This window comes from Tinamus guttatus, unplaced genomic scaffold (genome assembly GCF_059628265.1).
Source record: "Tinamus guttatus ecotype Peru unplaced genomic scaffold, ASM5962826v1 Tinamus_guttatus_pri_ptg000665l, whole genome shotgun sequence".
NCBI classification, from domain to species: domain Eukaryota; kingdom Metazoa; phylum Chordata; class Aves; order Tinamiformes; family Tinamidae; genus Tinamus; species Tinamus guttatus.
This window is the reverse complement of record NW_028289199.1, coordinates 58,587-77,070: the sequence shown is the minus strand read 5'-3', so window position 1 is coordinate 77,070 and position 18,484 is coordinate 58,587. Positions and strand designations below refer to the sequence as shown.

General features: G+C 72.7%; 1 protein-coding gene across 1 annotated transcript; it reads right to left on the bottom strand.

Annotated features, from left to right (window-relative positions):
• Window positions 1–6,539: 6,539 nt before the first annotated feature.
• LOC148591942 (dynactin subunit 2-like) lies at window positions 6,540–16,652 on the bottom strand. The gene is made up of 14 exons (XM_088536415.1): window positions 16,552–16,652; window positions 15,677–15,745; window positions 11,706–11,802; window positions 11,567–11,628; window positions 10,903–11,001; window positions 10,671–10,831; window positions 9,778–9,922; window positions 9,499–9,564; window positions 8,932–8,970; window positions 8,784–8,861; window positions 8,029–8,100; window positions 7,825–7,927; window positions 6,737–6,828; window positions 6,540–6,662 (listed from the first exon to the last, which is right to left on the bottom strand). Exons 1-14 carry the CDS (start codon window positions 16,585–16,587, stop codon window positions 6,576–6,578), a joined length of 1,206 nt encoding a protein of 401 aa, XP_088392541.1. The 5' UTR covers window positions 16,588–16,652; the 3' UTR covers window positions 6,540–6,575.
• Window positions 16,653–18,484: the final 1,832 nt, after the last annotated feature.

The window sequence follows — 18,484 nt, the reverse complement described above, 5'->3', positions numbered from 1 at the left end:
CCTCCTCGACGCCTGGGGGCAGCCGGGGGGCGTCAGGGCGGGCTGGGGGCCCCCTCCCCACAGCCGCCCCCGGGGTCACCTAGAGCCACCCCCCCCCAAAGGGACCCAGGCGTCCGGGCCCGGCCCCTCCCTCCGGGGGGTGACTCCACCGCGGTCCCTATAGCCCCTATAGCCGGGGTCACCCTGCATAGGGACAGGGACCTCGTAACGGGGCATCGCATGGGGCAGGGACCCGCTGTGGGGCAGGGACACCCTATGGGGCCGGAAATGTCCATGGAATGTGGACTCCCAGGAATCCCCAGGGATGTTCTGTGGGGCCAGGAATGCTCAGAGGGACCCGCTATGGGGCCAGGGATGCTCTGAGGGACTCGCTGTGGGGCTGGGGATGCTCTATGGGCAGGACCCACTATGGGGATGGGGATACCCTATAGGACCCGCTATGGGACGGGGATGCTCTGAGGGACCCGCTATGGGCTGGGGATGCCTTATGGGACAGGACCCGCTATGGGATGGGGATACCCTATAGGACCCGCTATGGGGCTGGGGATGCTCTATGGGACCCGCTATGGGGCCAGGGATGCTCTATGGGGAGGGATCCGCTATGGGGCCAGGGCTGCCCCACGGGGCGGGACCCCGCTATGGGGTCGGGGATGCTCCGAGGGACCAGCTATGGGGCCAGGGATGCTCTGTGGGGTGGGACCCGCTATGGGCCTGGGGATGCCTTATGGGACAGGACCCGCTATGGGGATGGGGATACCCTATAGGACCCGCTATGGGGCCGGGGATGCCCTATGGGGCGGGACCCGCTATGGGGTCAGGGATGCTCCAATGGACCCGCTATGGGGCCGGGGATGCCCTATGGGGCGGGACCCGCTATGGGATGGGGATGCCCTATGGGGCGGGACCCGCTATGGGGCCGGGGATGCCTTATGGGACAGGACCCGCTATGGGGCCGGGGATGCTCCAATGGACCCGCTATGGGGCTGTGGATGCCCTATGGGACAGGACCCGCTATGGGGCCGGGGATACCCTATAGGACCCGCTATGGGGCCGGGGCTGCCCTATGGGGCGGGACCCGCTATGGGGCCAGGGATGCTCTATGGGGCGGGACCCGCTATGGGGCCAGGGATGCTCTATGGGGCGGGACCCGCTATGGGGCCAGGGATGCTCCAATGGACCCGCTATGGGTCGGGGCTGCCCCGCGGGGCGGGTCCGCGCGCGCCCCCCGCACCTTCCCGCGCGGCCCCGGCTCCCCGCGGCCCCCTCCCCGCGCGCCGCCGCCGCCTCCTGCCCGTCCGCATCGTCCCGCCGCCCCGCGCGCCGCCGCCGCGGCCCCTTTAAACCGCCGCGTGACGCAACCCTTGCGCCAGCCGCGGCCATGGGCGCGCGCCGCGCCGTGACGTCACGGGCCGCCGCGGGCCAATGGGGGCGCCGGGGGCGGGTCCCGCGCTCCCCCTCCCCGCGCGGGGCCGAGTCACGCGGGCGGATGATGCAACGGCCGGAAACGAGGCCCCGCCCCCGGCCGCGCCCCGCGTGACGTCACGGCCCGCCCGGCGCGCGCTTAAAGGGGCCGCGGCGCCCGCCGGGGGGGCAGCGACCCCCCGGTGCCTCCCGGTGCTCCCGGTTTTCCCGGTTTCTCCCGGTGCTCCCGGTGCTCCCGGTTTTCCCGGTGCTCCCGGTTTTCCGGTTTCTCCCGGTGCTCCCGACGCCGCCCCCAGCCCCATCCCGGTGCCCCCCGCCCCCCGCGCGGGGCACGCCGGGATCGGGATCCCCGGGGCTGCCTCCGCCGCGCGCATGCGCGGACCGGGACCGGGAGCGGGGCCGGAACGGGCGGAACCGGAACCGGGACCGCGACCCCGGGGCGCTGTTGGGGGCCCCGTGAGCGCCCTGCCCCATAGAACCTGCCCCATAGGAACCCCCTGCCCTATAGAGTCTGCCCTATAGGAACTCCTTGTCCTGCAGACCCTGCTCTATAGGAACCCCCTCCTCTATAGAGCCTGCCCTATAGGAGCGCCCTGCTCTATCGACCCTGCCCCATAGGAACCCCCTGCCCCATAGGAACCCCCTGCCCTATAGACCCTGCCCCATAGGAACCCCCTGCCCTACAGGAACCCCCTGCCCTATAGGAACCCCCTGCCCTATCGACCCTGCCCCATAGGAACCCCCTGCCCCATAGGAACCCCCTGCCCTACAGGAACCCCCTGCGCTATAGGAACCCCCTGCCCTATAGACCCTGCCCCATAGGAACCCCCTGCCCCATAGGAACCCCCTGCCCCATAGGAGCTCCCTGCCCTATAGGAACCCCCTGCCCTACAGGAACCCCCTGCCCCATAGGAGCTCCCTGCCCTATAGGAACCCCCTGCCCTACATGCCGAGCCGTATAGGAACTCGCTGCGCTGTAGACACTGCCCCATAGCAGCTCCCTGCCCTACAGACCCTGCCCTATAGGAGCCCCCTCCCTGTGCTCCGCCCACCCTGCCCCATGGCCCCTGCCCCATCGTGTGCCCCATAAGGGCAGCCCCTATAGCCCCCCCCCCAGGACCGTCACCCCCATGTGGGGCTGCGGGGGGGGCGGGGCTCGGGCTGAGGCGGCCCCTCCCCCCCAGGGCCACCCCCGGGACAGCGACCGCGGGCGGCGCCGCCACCGGGGGCCGCGGGGGACGGCGGGAGGGGGCGGTGAGACCCCGCCCCCTGGGAGGGGTGAGATCCCGCCCCCTGGGAGGGACCCGTGAGACCCCGCCCCCTGGGGGGCTGGTGAGACCCCGCCCCCTGGGAGGGACCGGTGAGACCCCGCCCCCGGGACGGGTGAGACCCCGCCCCCTGGGAGGGACCGGTGAGACCCCGCCCCCGGGACGGGTGAGACTCCGCCCCCTGGGAGGGACCGGTGAGACCCCGCCCCCCGGTACGGGTGAGACCCCGCCCCCTGGGAGGGACCGGTGAGACCCCGCCCCCCGGTACGGGTGAGACCCCGCCCCCTGGGAGGGGCAGGTGAGACCCCGCCCCCGGGACGGGTGAGACTCCGCCCCCTGGGAGGGACCGGTGAGACCCCGCCCCCCGGTACGGGTGAGACCCCGCCCCCTGGGAGGGGCAGGTGAGACCCCGCCCCCGGGACGGGTGAGACTCCGCCCCCTGGGAGGGACCGGTGAGACCCCGCCCCCCGGTACGGGTGAGACCCCGCCCCCTGGGAGGGACCGGTGAGACCCCGCCCCCCGGTACGGGTGAGACCCCGCCCCCTGGGAGGGGCAGATGAGGCCCCGCCCCCGGGACGGGTGAGACCCCGCCCCCCCCGTTCCTGCCCCACTTCCCGGGGCCGCCTCGGCCGCCCCGGGCGCAGCCCCGTGGCCCGGGGACGCCCCCGGCCCCCCCCCCCACGGTGTCCCCATGTCCCCCCCCCCGCCATGTCCCCATGTCCCCCCCCGGGGTGTCCCCGTCTGTCCTATGGCATCCCCAGCCCCCCTACCCCGCAGTGTCCCCATGTCCCCCCACGGTGTCCCCATGTCCCCCGCAGTGTCCCCGTATCCCTCGCGGTGCCCCCCCCCCCAGCGGTCCCCCCCACGGTCCCCCCGCGCTGGCCCCCAGCGGCGCTGCCCCCCCCGGGGCAGATCCGGACCTGCTGGTGCGGCCTGGGCTGTCCCCTGCGCCACGTGGGGACGCGCGGGGGGACGGGGGGACACAGGGGACACAGGGGGACATGGGCGGACACGGGGGGACATGGGGGGACACGGGGGGACGCGCAGGGACACACGGGGACGCCCCGCGCCCCCTCAGCCCCGCTGTCCCCGCAGGGCTTTAACTGCGACCCCGGGGCCGTGGTGGCCGCGGGGCCGGTGTCCCCCGGGGACGGGACCAAACTGCCACCGCCGGCGGAAAGCGACGGCCCCGCGGCCCGGAGCGGGTCTGTCCCCGTGTCCCCTGGGTCCATCCCATGTCCCCGGGTCCCCCCCGTGTCCCTGGGTCCCTCCTGTTGCCTCTAACCCATCCCCGCGTCCCCTGGGTCCGTCCCGTGTCCCCAGGTCCCTCCTGCTGTCCCCAACCCCTCCTGTGTCCCTTCTCATGTGCCCCCGGGTCCCTCCTGCTGCCCCTGACCGATTCCTGTGTCCCCTCCCGGGTCCCCTGGGTCCCTCCTGTGTCCCCAGGTCCCTTCTGCTGTGCCCAGCCCCTCCCCATGTCCCCCCCGTGTCCCCTGTGTCCCTTCTCATGTCCCCCCGGGTCCCTCCTGCTGCCCCTAACCCGTCCCTGTCCCCCCCACCGTGTCCCTTGGGCCCCCCCCGCTGTCCCCAACCTGTCCCCCCCTGACCCCCCCCCCTTCCCGCAGGTCCCGCTCGGAGCCCCCCCCCCCCCCGCGGGGGCCACGACCCCGAGAGCCGCCCCCCCCCCCCGCCGGGCCCCCCCGCGTCCCCCCCTGGCCGCCCCCCCCCCCCCCGCGATGCCTTAAACAGCCAAAGCAGCAAAAAGTCACCGGGGCCCATAGCCCCCCCCGGGACCCCCCCAGCACTTCACCCCCCGCGGCGCCCCGGGGGGCCCTGGTGGCCCCGGTGCAGCCCCTCGTGGCCCCCCCCTGCGCCTGCTGGGCGCCCCCCCCCCCCCGCCCCCCCCCCCGCCACCGCGGCCCCCCCTCCTGCGGCTCCGGGGGCAGGTGGCGGCCGAGGGGCTCTCGGGGACCCCCAGGGGACAGCGGGGGATGGGGGGGGCAGGGGGGGAGGGCGGGGACACGCCGGGACACGGGGCCGCGCTCCGCACGCCGGGATGGGCACGGATCCGGGCTGGGATGGCCGGGGACAGGCACGGATCCGCACCGGGACACGGATCCGCACCGGGACACGGATCCGCACCGGGACACGGATCCGCTCCGGGACACGGATCCGCACCAGGACATGGATCCGAACCGGGACACGGGCACGGATCCGGGCTGGGATGGTCGGGGACAGGCACGGATCCGCACCGGGACACGGATCCGCACCGGGACACGGATCCATGTTGGGACACGGGCACGGATCCGCACCGGGACACGGATCCGCACCGGGACACGGATCCGCACCGGGACACGGATCCGCTCCGGGACACGGATCCGCACCAGGACATGGATCCGAACCGGGACACGGGCACGGATCCGGGCTGGGATGGTCGGGGACAGGCACGGATCCGCACCGGGACACGGATCCGCACCGGGACACGGATCCATGTTGGGACACGGGCACGGATCCGCACCGGGACACGGATCCGCACCGGGACACGGATCCGCACCGGGACACGGATCCGCTCCGGGACACGGATCCGCACCAGGACACGGGCACGGATCCGGGCTGGGATGGTCGGGGACAGGCACGGATCCGCACCGGGACACGGATCCGCACCGGGACACGGATCCATGCTGGGACACGGATCCATGCTGGGACACGGGCACGGATCCGGGCTGGGGTGGCGGGACGTGGGCACGGATCCATCCCGTGGGGACACGGGGGGGCGCTTGGGGAACGTGGGGGGGCGGGGGGAGATGTGAAGCTACTGGGAGGTGCTGGGATAAACTGGGAGGCACTGGGAGCTCCTGGGAGCCACTGGGAGTCATTGGGAGCTACTGGGAGGTGCTGGGATAAACTGGGAGGCACTGGGAGCTCCTGGGAGCCACTGGGATCCGCTGGGAGCTGCTGGGACCCCCGGGGGGGCGCTGGGGACGGGGGGTCCCGGTGCCCCCTGACCCCCCCCCGGCCTTGCAGCCCCCCCGGGAGCCGCCGCGGGGGGGGGGCAGCACCGAGCCCGGCCCCCCCCGCTGTAAGTGGAGCCATGGTGGGGGGGGGGGGGCAGCAGGGGGGGCCGCAGCTGCTCAGGGCTGTTTTAGTGCCAGGTTCCCCCTCCCCAAATGCCTCAAAACAGGTTTTTTTTCCCCCAAAACCCCCTGTGACCCCCCCCCCGTACCAGCAATATCCGTCTCCACCGGCCGGGCCCCCCCCCGCAGCCCCCCCGGTTCTGCACGAAGCGGAGCCCTGCCCGGGACGAGGAGCGTTTAATTAACGGGGGGGGGCGCGGGGGGGGGGGCCGGCTGCAGCGCTCATTAAAGGACGTAATTAATGTAATTAACCCCCGGCTGGGCCTGGTGCTGCCCCCCCCAGCAGGGGGGGGCTCCGAGCTGGGCTCTGCAAGGGGGTAAAGCGGGGGGGGGGGGCAGATTGTGGGGGGGGCCCTTCACCCCCCCCCGAGCGGGGGCAGGGCTGGGGGGGGCGATAGCTGGTGGGGGGGGGGGCTGCACCAAGGGCTGTTTGCCCAGGGTGGGGGGTCCCGGTGCCCCGGGGGGGGGTCCTGGTGCCTGGGAGGTCCCAGTACCTGGGGGGGGGTCCCAGGACGTTCCCGGTCCCGGGGGGGTCCTGGGGGGGTCCTGGTGCCCCAGGGGGTCCTGGGGGGGGGTCCTGGTGCATGGGGGGGTCCCGGTGCCTGGGATCCCCAGGGGGGTCCTGGTGTCCAGGGGGGTCCTTGGGGGGGGTCCTGGTGCACGAGGGGGGGGTCCTGATGTCCGGGGCCGGTCCTGGGGGTCCCGGGAGGTTCCCGGTGCCGGGGGGGTCCCGGGGGGGGTCCCGGGGGGGTCACTGCGCCAGCTGCCGGATGCGGGCGTCGATGGCGGCGAAGTTGCCCTCCACCACGGCCACGTTGTCCTGCATGGTCTTCTGCACCTGGGGGGGCGCGGGGGGGTGAGCGGGCTGGGGGGGGCACCCCAACCCCCCCGCCCCCCCGCGGTGCCACCCACCTGCGCCAGCAGCGCCGCGTTGTCCCGCAGCGCCCCGGCCATGGCCGCCTGCGTCGCGTCCAGGTGCGCCAGGAGCTGCCCGAACTGCAGCGCTGCGGGGGGGGCACCGCCGCGTCCCCTCATCGGTGTCCCCACGGCACCGCCGCGTCCCCTCCGGCCCCACAGTGTCCCCATGGTGTCCCCACGGTGTCCCCACGGTGTCCCCTCCATCCCCACGGCACCGCCGCGTCCCCTCCGTCCCCGCGGTGTCCCCTCCGTCCCCACAGTGTCCCCTCTGGCCCCATGGTGTCCTCTCCATCCCCACGGCACCGCCGCGTCCCCTCATCGGTGTCCCCACGGTGTCCCCTCCAGCCCCGCGGTGTCCCCACGGTGTCCCCACGATGTCCCCTCCGTCCCCACGGCACCGCCACGTCCCCTCCGGCCCCACAGTGTCCCCATGGTGTCCCCACGGTGTCCCCACGGTGTCCCCATGGTGTCCCCTCCATCCCCACGGCACCGCCGCGTCCCCTCATTGGTGTCCCCACGGCACCGCCGCGTCCCCTCCGGCCCCACAGTGTCCCCATGGCGTCCCCACAGTGTCCCCACGGTGTCCCCTCCGGCCCCACGGCATCCCCTCTGGCCCCATGGTGTCCCCTCCGGCCCCACGGCGCCACCATGTCCCCTCATTGGCGTCCCCTCCGGCCCCTCCAGCCCCACGGTGTCCCCTCTGTCCCCATAGTGCTCCCGCTGCCCCTCCGTCCCCACGCCATTCCTGCTATCGCCCCACTGTCACCGCTATCCCTGCTGTCCCCATGATGTCCCTGCTGTCCCTTCACTGTCCCCTCACTGTCCCTCCATCCCCATGACGTCTCCACTGTCCCCACAGTGTCCCCGCTATCCCCTCACTGTTCCCTGCTGTCCCACCATCACCACGATGTCCCCGCTGTCCCCATGGTGTCCTCGCTGTCCCCACTCTCCTCCCATCCCCTGGCCGTCCCCCCCGTCCCCACTGTCCCCTGGCCGTCCCCGTGCCGTCCCCTCTGTCCCCCCCGTCCCCTGGCCGTCCCCCCCGTCCCCGCGCCGTCCCCGCGCCGTCCCCGCGGTCTCACCCTGCTCGTGCAGCTCCCTCAGGGCCACCAGTCTCTGCACCAGTGCGGGGAGGCTGCCGGCCGTGGCCCCCCAGCGCTGCACCGTGTCGTAGAGCTGCTGCACCTGGGGAGCGCGGACGGGGGGCCTGGTGTCCCCTGGTGTCCCCTGGTGTCCCCTGGTGTCCCTCGGTGTCCCCCAAACCCCCCGGTGTCCCCGGTGCCCACCTTGCTCTGCGTGTCGGCGTCCTCCACGGCCGCCTTGTGCTTGGCGATCTCGTTCACCTTCCCCAGGACGCTCTGCGGGACGGAAAGGGACGGGATGGGATGAGACAGGATGGGATGGGATGGGATGGGATGGGATGGGATGGGGCAGGGCAGGATGGGATGGGATGGGATGGGATGGGGCAGGATGGGATGAGATGGGATGGGATGCGACGGGACGGGACGGGACGGGATGGGATGGGACGGGACGGGATGGGACGGGACGGGATGGGATGTGATGGGATGGGGCGGGATGGGATGGGATGGGACGGGACGGGATGGGACGGGATGGGGCAGGATGGGGCAGGATGGGATGGGACGGGACGGGATGGGACGGGACGGGACGGGATGGGACGGGACGGGACAGGACGGGACGGGACGGGACGGGATGGGATAGGACGGGATGGGATGGGACGGAATGGGATGGGACGGGATGGGATGGGACGGGATGGGATGAGACGGAATGGGATGAGACGGAATGGGATGAGACGGGATGGGATGAGACGGGATGGGATGAGACGGGATGGGATGGGATGGGACGGGATGGGATGGGATGGGACGGGGTGGGACGGGGCGGGATGGGATGGGATGGGATGGGACGGGACGGGATGGGATGGGACGGGGTGGGACGGGGTGGGATGGGATGGTTCAGAACGGGATGGGATGGGATGGGATGCGGTGGACCGGGGGGCTGACCCCCCCCCCGCGCCCCCCCTCACCTGCAGCCGGGCCTCCACCTGGTCCAGCACGGCCACGTCCAGGGCGCCCACCTTGGCCTGCAGCAGCTCCACGGTGTCCTGCGGGGGGGCGGTGAGGGGGGGCACCCGGGGGGGGCCCTGTGTGTGTCCCCCCCCCGGCCCCACTCACCATGAGGCTGGAGCCCTTGAGCCCCACGGCCAGCGGGTTCTGCGGAGAGACGGCGTCAGCGGGGACCGGGGGGGACGGGGGGGACGGGGGGGGACAGGATGGCCCTGGGGGGGACAGGATGGGGCCGGGGGGGCAGGACAGTGTTTGGGGGGGGGGGCAGGATGTCATGGGGGGGCTCGAGTGGAGCGGGGAGGTTCCGAATGGTGCTGGGGGGGGCAGGATGGGGCTGGGGGGGGGTGGGACAGAACTGGGGGGGTCAGGACGGGGCTGGGGGGGGGTGTGACAGTGACGCCGCGGGGGGTGTTGTGATGCCGTGGGAGGGGGTGGTGACACTGTGGGGGGTTGGTGACACCATGGGGGGTTGGTGACACTGCAGCAGGGGTTGGTGACACCGCAGGAGGGTGGTGACACCACGAGGGGGTGGTGACACCGCGGGGGGTTGGTGACGCCGTGGGGGTTGGTAACGCCGTGGGGGGGGTCGGTGACGCCGCGGGGGGTCGGTGACACCCTGGGGGTTGGTGACGCCGTGGGGGGGGTCGGTGACGCCGCGGGGGGGCCGGGCCGCACCTGGCCGTCCCCCTCGCAGCGCACGGTGGCCTCCAGCTCCGCCAGCCGCTTCTCCAGCTCCGCGACCTGCCGGGATGGCACGCGGGGTTGGTGGGGGGTGACAGGCGGGTCCCCCCCGCCGTGTCCCCCCCGCCGTGTCCCCCTGCTGTGTCCCTGCCTCGCCGTGTCCCCCCCCGCCGTGTCCCCCCCCCCGCCGTGTCCCCCCCCCGCCGTGTCCCCCGTCCCCGCCGTGTCCCCCCCCCCGCCGTGTCCCCGCCGTCCCCCCGCGGTGCCGCTCACCTTGGCGGCCTGCGCGAAGCGCTCCTGCTCCGGCCGCGCGTGCAGCTCATAGGTGACGGCGCCGCCGGGGCCGGGCGCCGCGGCCGGGCTCCGAGTGCCGCCCGCGCGGCCGCTCTTGGCCGCCTCCAGCTGCAGCAGCAGCCGCCTGCGCGCGGGGACGGGGGGGCCGGGGGGGGGCACGGGGGGACATGGAGGGGACACGGGGGGGACATGGGGGGACACGGGGGGACATGGAGGAGACACCGGGGGGACACAGGGGGGACACGTGGAGGGGACATGGGAGGGGACACAGGGGGGTACACGGGGGGGCACGGGGGGGACACGGGGGGACATGGAGGGGACACGGGGGGGACACGTGGAGGGGGCACGGGGGGGACACAGGGGGGACACGGGGGGGACATGGAGGGGACATGGAGGGGACACGCGGTGGGGACACAGAGGGGACACGGGGGGGACATGGAGGGGACACAGAGGGCACATGGGGGGACACAGGGGGACATGGAAGGGACATGGAGGGGACACACAGAGGGGACGGGGGGACACGTGGAGGGGACACAGGGTACACGCAGTGGGGACACAGAGGGGACATGGAGGGGACACGGGGGGGACACACGGTGGGGACACGGAGGGGACACAGAGGGGACACATGTTGGGGACACACGGGGGGGACACATGGCGGGCACCACCGTCACCCCTGTCACCAGGGGGACGTCGCTGTCCCTGCCACATCCCCTCCTTGTCCCCTCCGTGTCCCCTCCTCGTCCCCTCCATGTCCCCCCCTTGTCCCCTCCGCGTCCCCTCCGTGTCCCCTCCATGTCCCCCCCTTGTCCCCTCCGTGTCCCCTCCGTGTCCCCTCCTCGTCCCCCCCTTGTCCCCCCCGTGTCCCCGCTCACTTGGCCAGGGCGCCGTCGGGGTCGGCCAGGTTCACGGTGGCCTCGGGCCCCAGCAGCTTCTCCAGGTGGCTCGAGAGCAGCTGCTGCTTCAGGGCGGCCACCTGCCTGGCCAGGGCCACCGGCGTGAGCTGCTCCTCGGCGGCCGCGTCGGCCACGGCGCCCTGTGGGGACGGGGGTCACCGGCACCGTCCCCGTCCCCGCGGGCGGTGGCACCGGTGGCACCAGGACTCACCTGCAGGCGCTCCACGTCCCCCGCCAGCTCCTGCACCTCGTGCAGCAGCCGCCGGTACCGCTGCTGCGGGGTCTCCTTGGCGCCCGTCCCCTCGCCGAGCTGCGGGAGCCGTCCCCGTGTCCCCAACGCCACCACAGCGCCGCGCGGGGACGTCCCCGTGTCCCCAACCCGCGGGGACATCCCCATGTCCCCAACCCCGCCGCGGCGCCGCGTGGGGACATCCCCGTGTCCCCAACCCGCGGGGACATCCCCGTGTCCCCAACGCCACCGCGGTGCCGCGCGGGGACGTCCCCATGTCCCCAACCCGCGGGGATGTCCCTGTGTCCCCAACGCCACTGCTGCGCGGGGACGTCCCCGTGTCCCCAACCTGCGGGGATGTCCCCGTGTCCCCAACCCCGCCGCGGCACCACGCGGGGACGTCCCCGTGTCCCCAACCCGTGGGGACGTCCCCGTGTCCCCAACGCCACCACGGTGCCGCGCGGGGCCATCCACGTGTCCCCAACCCGTGGGGACGTCCCCGTGTCCCCAACGCCACCACGGTGCCATGCGGTGACGTCCCCGTGTCCCCAATCCATGGGGACGTCCCCGTGTCCCCAACCCCGCTGTGGCACTGCGCGGGGACGTCCCCGTGTCCCCAGCCCCGCCGTGGTGGCGCCGCGCTCACCAGCTCGTACTCTCCCGACTCATAACCCGTGCGCTTGCTCTTGCCGATGCGGTCCGAGAAATCTGCGGGCAGGGAGGGGGGGTCGGCGCTGCCGTCACCCCCCGGTGACAGGGGTGTCCCCACGGCCCCCCCGGCTCACCCAGGCCCTTGGTGCCCACGCGCTTGTCCTTGAACTTGTCGTAGGCGGCGTTGGGGTTGACGATGAGGTGCTCCACGCTGGCGCTGCTCAGCTCCTCCTGCAACGACGCCGGCGTCGCCAGGGCACCGCGGCAGCACCGCGACGTCCCCGCGTCCCCCGCGACGGCACCGCGACGTCCCCGCGTCCCCCGCGACATCACCGCGGCACCGTGACATCCCCGCGTCCCCCGAGACGGCACCGCGATGTCCCCATGTCCCCTGCAACATCACCGCGACGTCACCGCGGCACCGCAACGTCACTGCGATGTCACCGCGGCACCACGACGTCCCCGCGTCCCCCACGGCACCGCGGCGGCGCCGCGACGGCACCGCGTCCCCCGCGACGGCACCGCGACGTCCCCGTGTCCCCCGCGACATCACCGCGGCACCCGCAACATCACTGTGACGTCACCGCGATGTCACCGCGGCACCGCGACGTCCCCGCGTCCCCCACGGCACTGTGATGGCACCGCGACGTCATCGCAGCACCCGTGACGTCACCGTGTCCCCCACGGCACCGCGACGTCACCGCGACGTCACCATGGCACCTCAACATCACCACGGCACCCGCAACGTCACCGCGATGTCACCGCGACACCTCGACGTCACCGTGGCACCCACGACGCCACCGCGTCCCCCACGACATCACTGCGTCACCGCGACATCCCCGTGTCCCCCGCAACGCCACCGCGGCACCCGCAATGTCACCGTGATGTCACCGCAGCACCGCGACGTCCCTGTGTCCCGTGACACCACCACAGCACCCACAACGTCACCACAACGTCACCGTGACGTCACCGCAGCACCCGCGATGTCCCCATGTCCCCCACAACATCCCCGTGGCACTCATGATGTCACCACGGCACCCGCAACATCACCGCATCACCGCGATGTCATCGCATCCCCCACGACGTCACCACGTCCCCCGCGATGTCACTGCGGCACCGCGATGTCACCGCGTCCCCCATGACGCCACCGCGGCACCCGTGACGTCACCGTGGTACCACGACATCACCACGTCCCCCGTGACGTCACCCACGTCCCCCGCGACGTCACCGTGTCCCCTGCCACGTCACCGCATCACCCGTGACGTCACCGTGTCCCCCGTGATGTCCCCGCGCTGGGGGGGGGCGGGAATCCCGCGGCTGCTCCGCCCCTTCCCGCGGGATTCCGGTGCGGATGGGGGCGGGGGGGGCTCTTACCAGCTCCTTGCGGTGCCGGACGTGGGAAGGTCACGGGAAGGTCACGGGAAGGTCACGGCAGGGTCGGGGCGAGAGAGAGACAAAACGCGGTCAGGGGGGGACGCGGCGCCGGGACCGGGAATAGCGCGGGGGGAGCGACGGGACGGGCGGGACGCGGCTCCCGGGACCACCGCGGGCCTGGGAATCCCGGGGGGGCTCCGGGAACACCCCGAGGGTCCAGGAATCCCGGGGGGGCTCCGGCTGCAGGAGCCAGCCGGGCTGGTGCATGCGGGACACGGTGCAAGGCAAATGCAGGATGCGGGATGTGGGGTGGATGTGGGATGTGGGGTGGATGTGGGATGCGGGATGCAAATGCAGGGTGCGGGATGTGGGGTGCGGATGCAGGATGCAGGGTGCAAATGCGGGATGGGGATGCAGGATGCAGGATGTGGATGCAGATGCGGGGTGTGGATGCGGGATGCAGGATGCGGATGCAGGATGCAGGATGCAGGATGTGGATGCAGGATGTGGGATGCTGATGTGGGATGTGGGATGCAGGATGAGGGATGCAGGATGCGGATGCAGGATGCGGGTGCGGGATGCGGATGCGGGATGTGGGATGCAGGACATGGATGCAGGATGCGGGTGCAGGATGCGGATGCAGGATGCGGATGTGGATGCAGGATGCGGGTGCAGGATGCGGATGCAGGATGCGGATGTGGATGCAGGATGCGGGTGCAGGATGCGGATGCGGGATGCGGATGCGGGATGCGGATGCAGGATGCGGGTGCGGGATGCGGATGTGGGATGCGGGTGCAGGATGCGGGATGTGGATGTGGATGCAGGATGCGGGTGCAGGATGCGGATGCGGGATGCGGATGCGGGATGCAGATGCAGGACACGGATGCAGGATGCGGGTGCGGGATGCGGATGCGGGATGCGGATGCAGGATGCAGATGCAGGATGCGGATGCAGGATGCGGGTGCAGGATGCGGGATGTGGGATGCAGGACACGGATGCAGGATGTGGATGCAGGATGCGGGATGCGGATGCGGGTGCGGACGCAGCGAGCGCGGCGGCGCGGCGCTTACTTGTGCAAACTAGTGTCCAGGCGGGGAGGGGAGCAGCGGGGCGAGAGCGGGGAAAACGCAGTGAGTCCCGCGCGGCCGCCCCGGAGCGGCCGGAGCCACCGGGAGCCACCGGAGCATCCGGAGCCACCGGGAGCCACCGGAGCGTCCGGAGCCACCGGGAGCCACTGGAGCCACCGGAGCGTCCGGAGCATCTGGAGCCCCAGGAGCATCCGGAGCCACCGGGAGCGTCCGGAGCCCCCGGGAACTGCCCCCAGCCCCGCCCCCCCCCGCTCCCCGGAGCAGCATCCGGGGCCGCACGGAGCCGATCCCGGGGCTGCGTCTGCGGGAGCCGTTGGGATTTCACCCATCCCGGGGGTCCCCCCGGCCCTGGCGCCGCGAAGGGCAGGGAGCGTCGCGACCCCCCACGGGGAAGGGGATCCGCAGGGATCCGTGGGGATCTGCAGGGATCTGAGATGGATCCACAGGGATCTGAGCTGGATCCACACGGATCTGCAGGGCCCAGGCGGATCCACAGGGATCTGAGATGGATCCACAGGGATCTGCAGGGCCCAGGCGGATCCAAGGGGATCTCAGCTGGATCCACAGGGATCTGAGATGGATCCACAGGGATCTGCAGGGCCCAGGCGGATCCGCAGGGATCTGAGATGGATCCACAGGGATCTGAGATGGATCCTCTGGGATCTCAGCTGGGTCCGCAGGGATCTGAGATGGATCCATAGGGATCTGCAGGGCCCAGGCGGATCCGTAGGGATCTGAGCTGGATCCACAGGGATCTGCGGGGTCCAGGCGGATCCGCAGGGATCTGAGCTGGATCCACAGGGATCTGCAGGGCCCAGGCGGATCCGCAGGGATCTCAGCTGGATCCACAGGGATCTGAGATGGATCCACAGGGATCTGCAGGGCCCAGGCGGATCCGCAGGGATCTGAGATGGATCCACAGGGATCTGCAGGGCCCAGCTGGATCCTCAGGGATCTGAGATGGATCCTCTGGGATCTCAGCTGGATCCACAGGGATCTGCAGGACCCAGGCAGATCCGCAGGGATCTGAGCTGGATCCATAGGGATCTGCAGGACCCAGGTGGATCCACAGGGATCTCAGCTGGATCCACAGGGATCTGCAGGGCCCAGGAGGATCCGAGCGCCCGTGTGAGCACCAGGGATCATCCAGGGCTGCTCCGACGGATCCTGCTGCGACTTGGGCTGTTTTTATGGGATTGATCCCGCCGAGGCCGCCCCGTGTCCCCCCCCCCCCCGGCCAGCCCCACATCTCCGGGCAAATCCGACGGGAAAGGGGGCGGTCACCCCCCTGGAGCCCGGCCCTGGGGACACAGCCCGGAGGCCACTTCTTGTCCCCCAGAACTGCAGGGGGTGACGCAGGAGGTGGCACCGCGACAGGGGACACGACAGTGTGACAGGGGACACGGTGCCGTGACAGGGGACCTGGTGCTGTGACAGGGGACACAATATTGTGACAGGTGACACGGTGCCATGACGGGGGACACAATACTGTGATGGGGGACACGGTGCTGTGACGCAGGAGGTGGCACCACAATGGGGGACACGCACAGCCATGGGGGACCCGGTGCCGTGCCGGGGGACCCGGTGCCGTGCTGGGGGACCCGGTGCCGTGCTGGGGGCCAGGACCCGGTGCCGGTCCTTACCGCGTCGAACTCGGCCTGGTCGTCCTCGGGCAGGTCGCTGGTCTCGTAGACGTCCGGCTCGTTCCGGGCCTGGCCGCACGCGGCTCCGATGGCACCGGGGGCCGCCTGGCCCCGCCGGCACCGGGAACGGCCCCAAGGACCCCCCGCACCCCCGGTGCTGCCGTGGACACCGCGAACACCCCCCGTGTCCCCAGAACCCCCGAACACCCCCCGTGTCCCCCGCACCCCCGAACACCCCCCGTGTCCCCAGAACCCCCCGTGTCCCCCCATGGCCACCCCAAACACCCCCCGTGTCCCCCTATGGACACCCGAACACCCCCCGTGTCCCCAGAACCCCCCGGGTGCTGCCGTGGACACCCCGAACACCCCCCGTGTCCCCCGCACCCCCGTTACCGCCTCAGGTGTCCCCGACCCCCCCCAAATACCCCCGACCCCCCTCAGTTATTCCCTATTTGCCCCCCCAAGGGCATCCCAACCGCCCCCCCCCACAACGGGCACCTCCAACCCCCCCGGACATCCCCAAACACCCCTGACCCCCCCCAGTTACCCCCATCCCCGGCCAGGGCCCCCGACCCCCCCCCCCGGGCCGCCCCCCCCGATCCCCTCAGACCCCCCGATCTGCCCCAAACGCCCCCAAAACCCCCCGGCACCCCCAGGGCCCCCCCGGGGCCCCCGATCTCCCCCAGACAACCCCGATCCGCCCCCAGGGGCCCCGATCCCTCCTCAGCCCCGCCCAAAAAGCCCCGAATTTGCCGCAAACGCCCCGAATTTGCCGCAAACGCCCCCAATTTGCCCCAAACGCCCCGAATCTGCGCCCAGCGCCGCGACCCCCGCCGCCCCCCGGCCCGGCCCGGCCCGGTTCGGCCCGCACTCACGATGCCGGGCAGGTCGGCGTACTTGGGGTCGGCCATGGCCGGCACCGGGACCGGGACCGGGACCAGGACCGGGATCGAGGCCGGGACCGGGTCCGGGTCGGGCCGGGCGGTGGCGGCGGGGAGGGGAGGGGCGGCTCTCGCCTCTTCTCGCGAGATCTGCGGGCGCGGGGGACGCCGGGAGATGGAGTGCGGGAGCGGTGCGGGGGGGCGGACCGGGATGGGGCGGGGGGGGCATGTAAGGGGGCGAATAAACCGGGGGGGGGGTCGATGCACCAGGGGAGGAGGGGGGGGTCAATACACCGGGGGGTGACACGAATGCACTGGGGGGGGGGTCAGTGCACCGGGGGGGTCAATGCACCGGGGGGGTCACGGACGCGAATGCACTGGGAGTGTCAGTGCACCGGGGGGTGAGGATGGGGGGGACACGAATGCACCGGGGGAGTCAATGCACCGAACGGGGGGGGGACATGAATGCACTGGGGGGGACAATGCACCGGGGGGGGGGTGAATGCACCACCGGGGGGGGGGGCACGGTGGGGGGGCACTGGAGGGTGACCCCGGTGAGAGCCCCCGGGGGGGGGGGAGAGACCCCCCCCCTCAGGTTGGGACACCCCGGGGGAGGGGGAGGGGGCTGCAGTCAGGCCCTGTCCCCCCCCCGCGCCCGGACTGGCCACCAAGGACACGAGTGCGCCCGGCCTCAGCTCCCCCCCCCCCCGCTGGTGCCCGCAGGACGCGGCGGGGGGGGCGGGGGGGTGAGTCAGGACTCCTGGGCCCCGCGCTGCGGGGGGAGGGGAGCCCGCGGCCTGCCCGGGGGGGGCGGGGGGGGCGGCCCTTTGTCCAGGCCGGGGTTGGTGCCCTTGAGGCTGCAGCGCTCGGGCCGCGTCCCGGCCCCCTCCCCGCGTGGGGCTGGGGGCCTCCGTCCGTCCCCCCCCACGGGACCCAGGCGTCCTGCCCCCCCCCCCCCGCAAATTGAGACAGGGGCCCAGGCGTCCTGGCCCCCCCACCCAATTGAAACGGCCCAGACGGTCCCAGGCGCCCTGGTCCCTGCCCCCCCCTTGATGAATCAGCAGTCGGGGGGGGGCAATTGGCAGGGCTGGGGCTGCCCTTGCTTGGGGGGGGGGCACCAGGGGGGAGGGACAGACCCGCCCGGGGAGGGGGGCTCGGCTCCCCCACCCCCATCCCCATCTCCGTCCACCTTAAGGGCCGCGGGCGGCTCCACCTTAACGGGGGGGGGGGGGGCGTGTGCGGGGGGGGCGGCCTCCCCCGCCTGGTACCGGGGCTGCGGCGGCGCCGCCGGTCACTGGAGCACCGGGCAGCAGCGAGCGGCGGCCGCCGGCACCGGCTCGCGTCGCGCACCGCGTCCCCAGGCGGCATCCGCATCCCTGGGCAGCATCCCGCGTCCCTGGGCGATATCCCGGATCCCTGGGCAGCATCCGCATCCCTGGGCATCATCCCGCGTCCCTGGGCGATATCCTGCATCCCTGGGTGGCATCCCGCATCCCTGGGCGGTATCCCGCATCCCCGGGCGGCATCCGCATCCCTGGGCATCATCCCGCATCCCTGGGCGGCATCCCGCATCCCTGGGCGGTATCCCGCATCCCCGGGCGGCATCCGCATCCCTGGGCGGCATCCCGCATCCCTGGGCATCGTCCCGCATCCCTGGGCGGTATCCTACATCCCTGGGCGTCATCCTTCATCCCTGGGCGGCATCCCGCATCCCTGGGCGGCATCTGCATCCCTGGGCGGCATCCCGCATCCCTGGGCGGCATCCCGCATCCCTGGGCATCATCCGCATCCCTGGGCGGCATCCCGCATCCCTGGGCGGCATCCCGCATCCCCGGGCATCATCCGCATCCCTGGGCGGCATCCCGCATCCCTGCGCACCGCCCCGCACCCCCGGCTCGCCTCCCGCATCCCTACGTGCCGCCCGAGC

What these genes read in the sequence shown, in the direction of transcription:
- LOC148591942 (XM_088536415.1), bottom strand. Translation starts at nt 16,587, where the DNA reads ATGGCCGACCCCAAGTACGCCGACCTGCCCGGCATC. An exon ending in CCCGACGGCGCCCTGGCCAA is followed by an intron (nt 9,923 to 10,670) that starts GTGAGCGGGGAC and finishes CCCCGCGCGCAG; the next exon opens with GCGGCTGCTGCTGCAGCTGG. An exon ending in GAGGGAGCTGCACGAGCAGG is followed by an intron (nt 6,829 to 7,824) that starts GTGAGACCGCGG and finishes CCCCCCCCGCAG; the next exon opens with CGCTGCAGTTCGGGCAGCTC.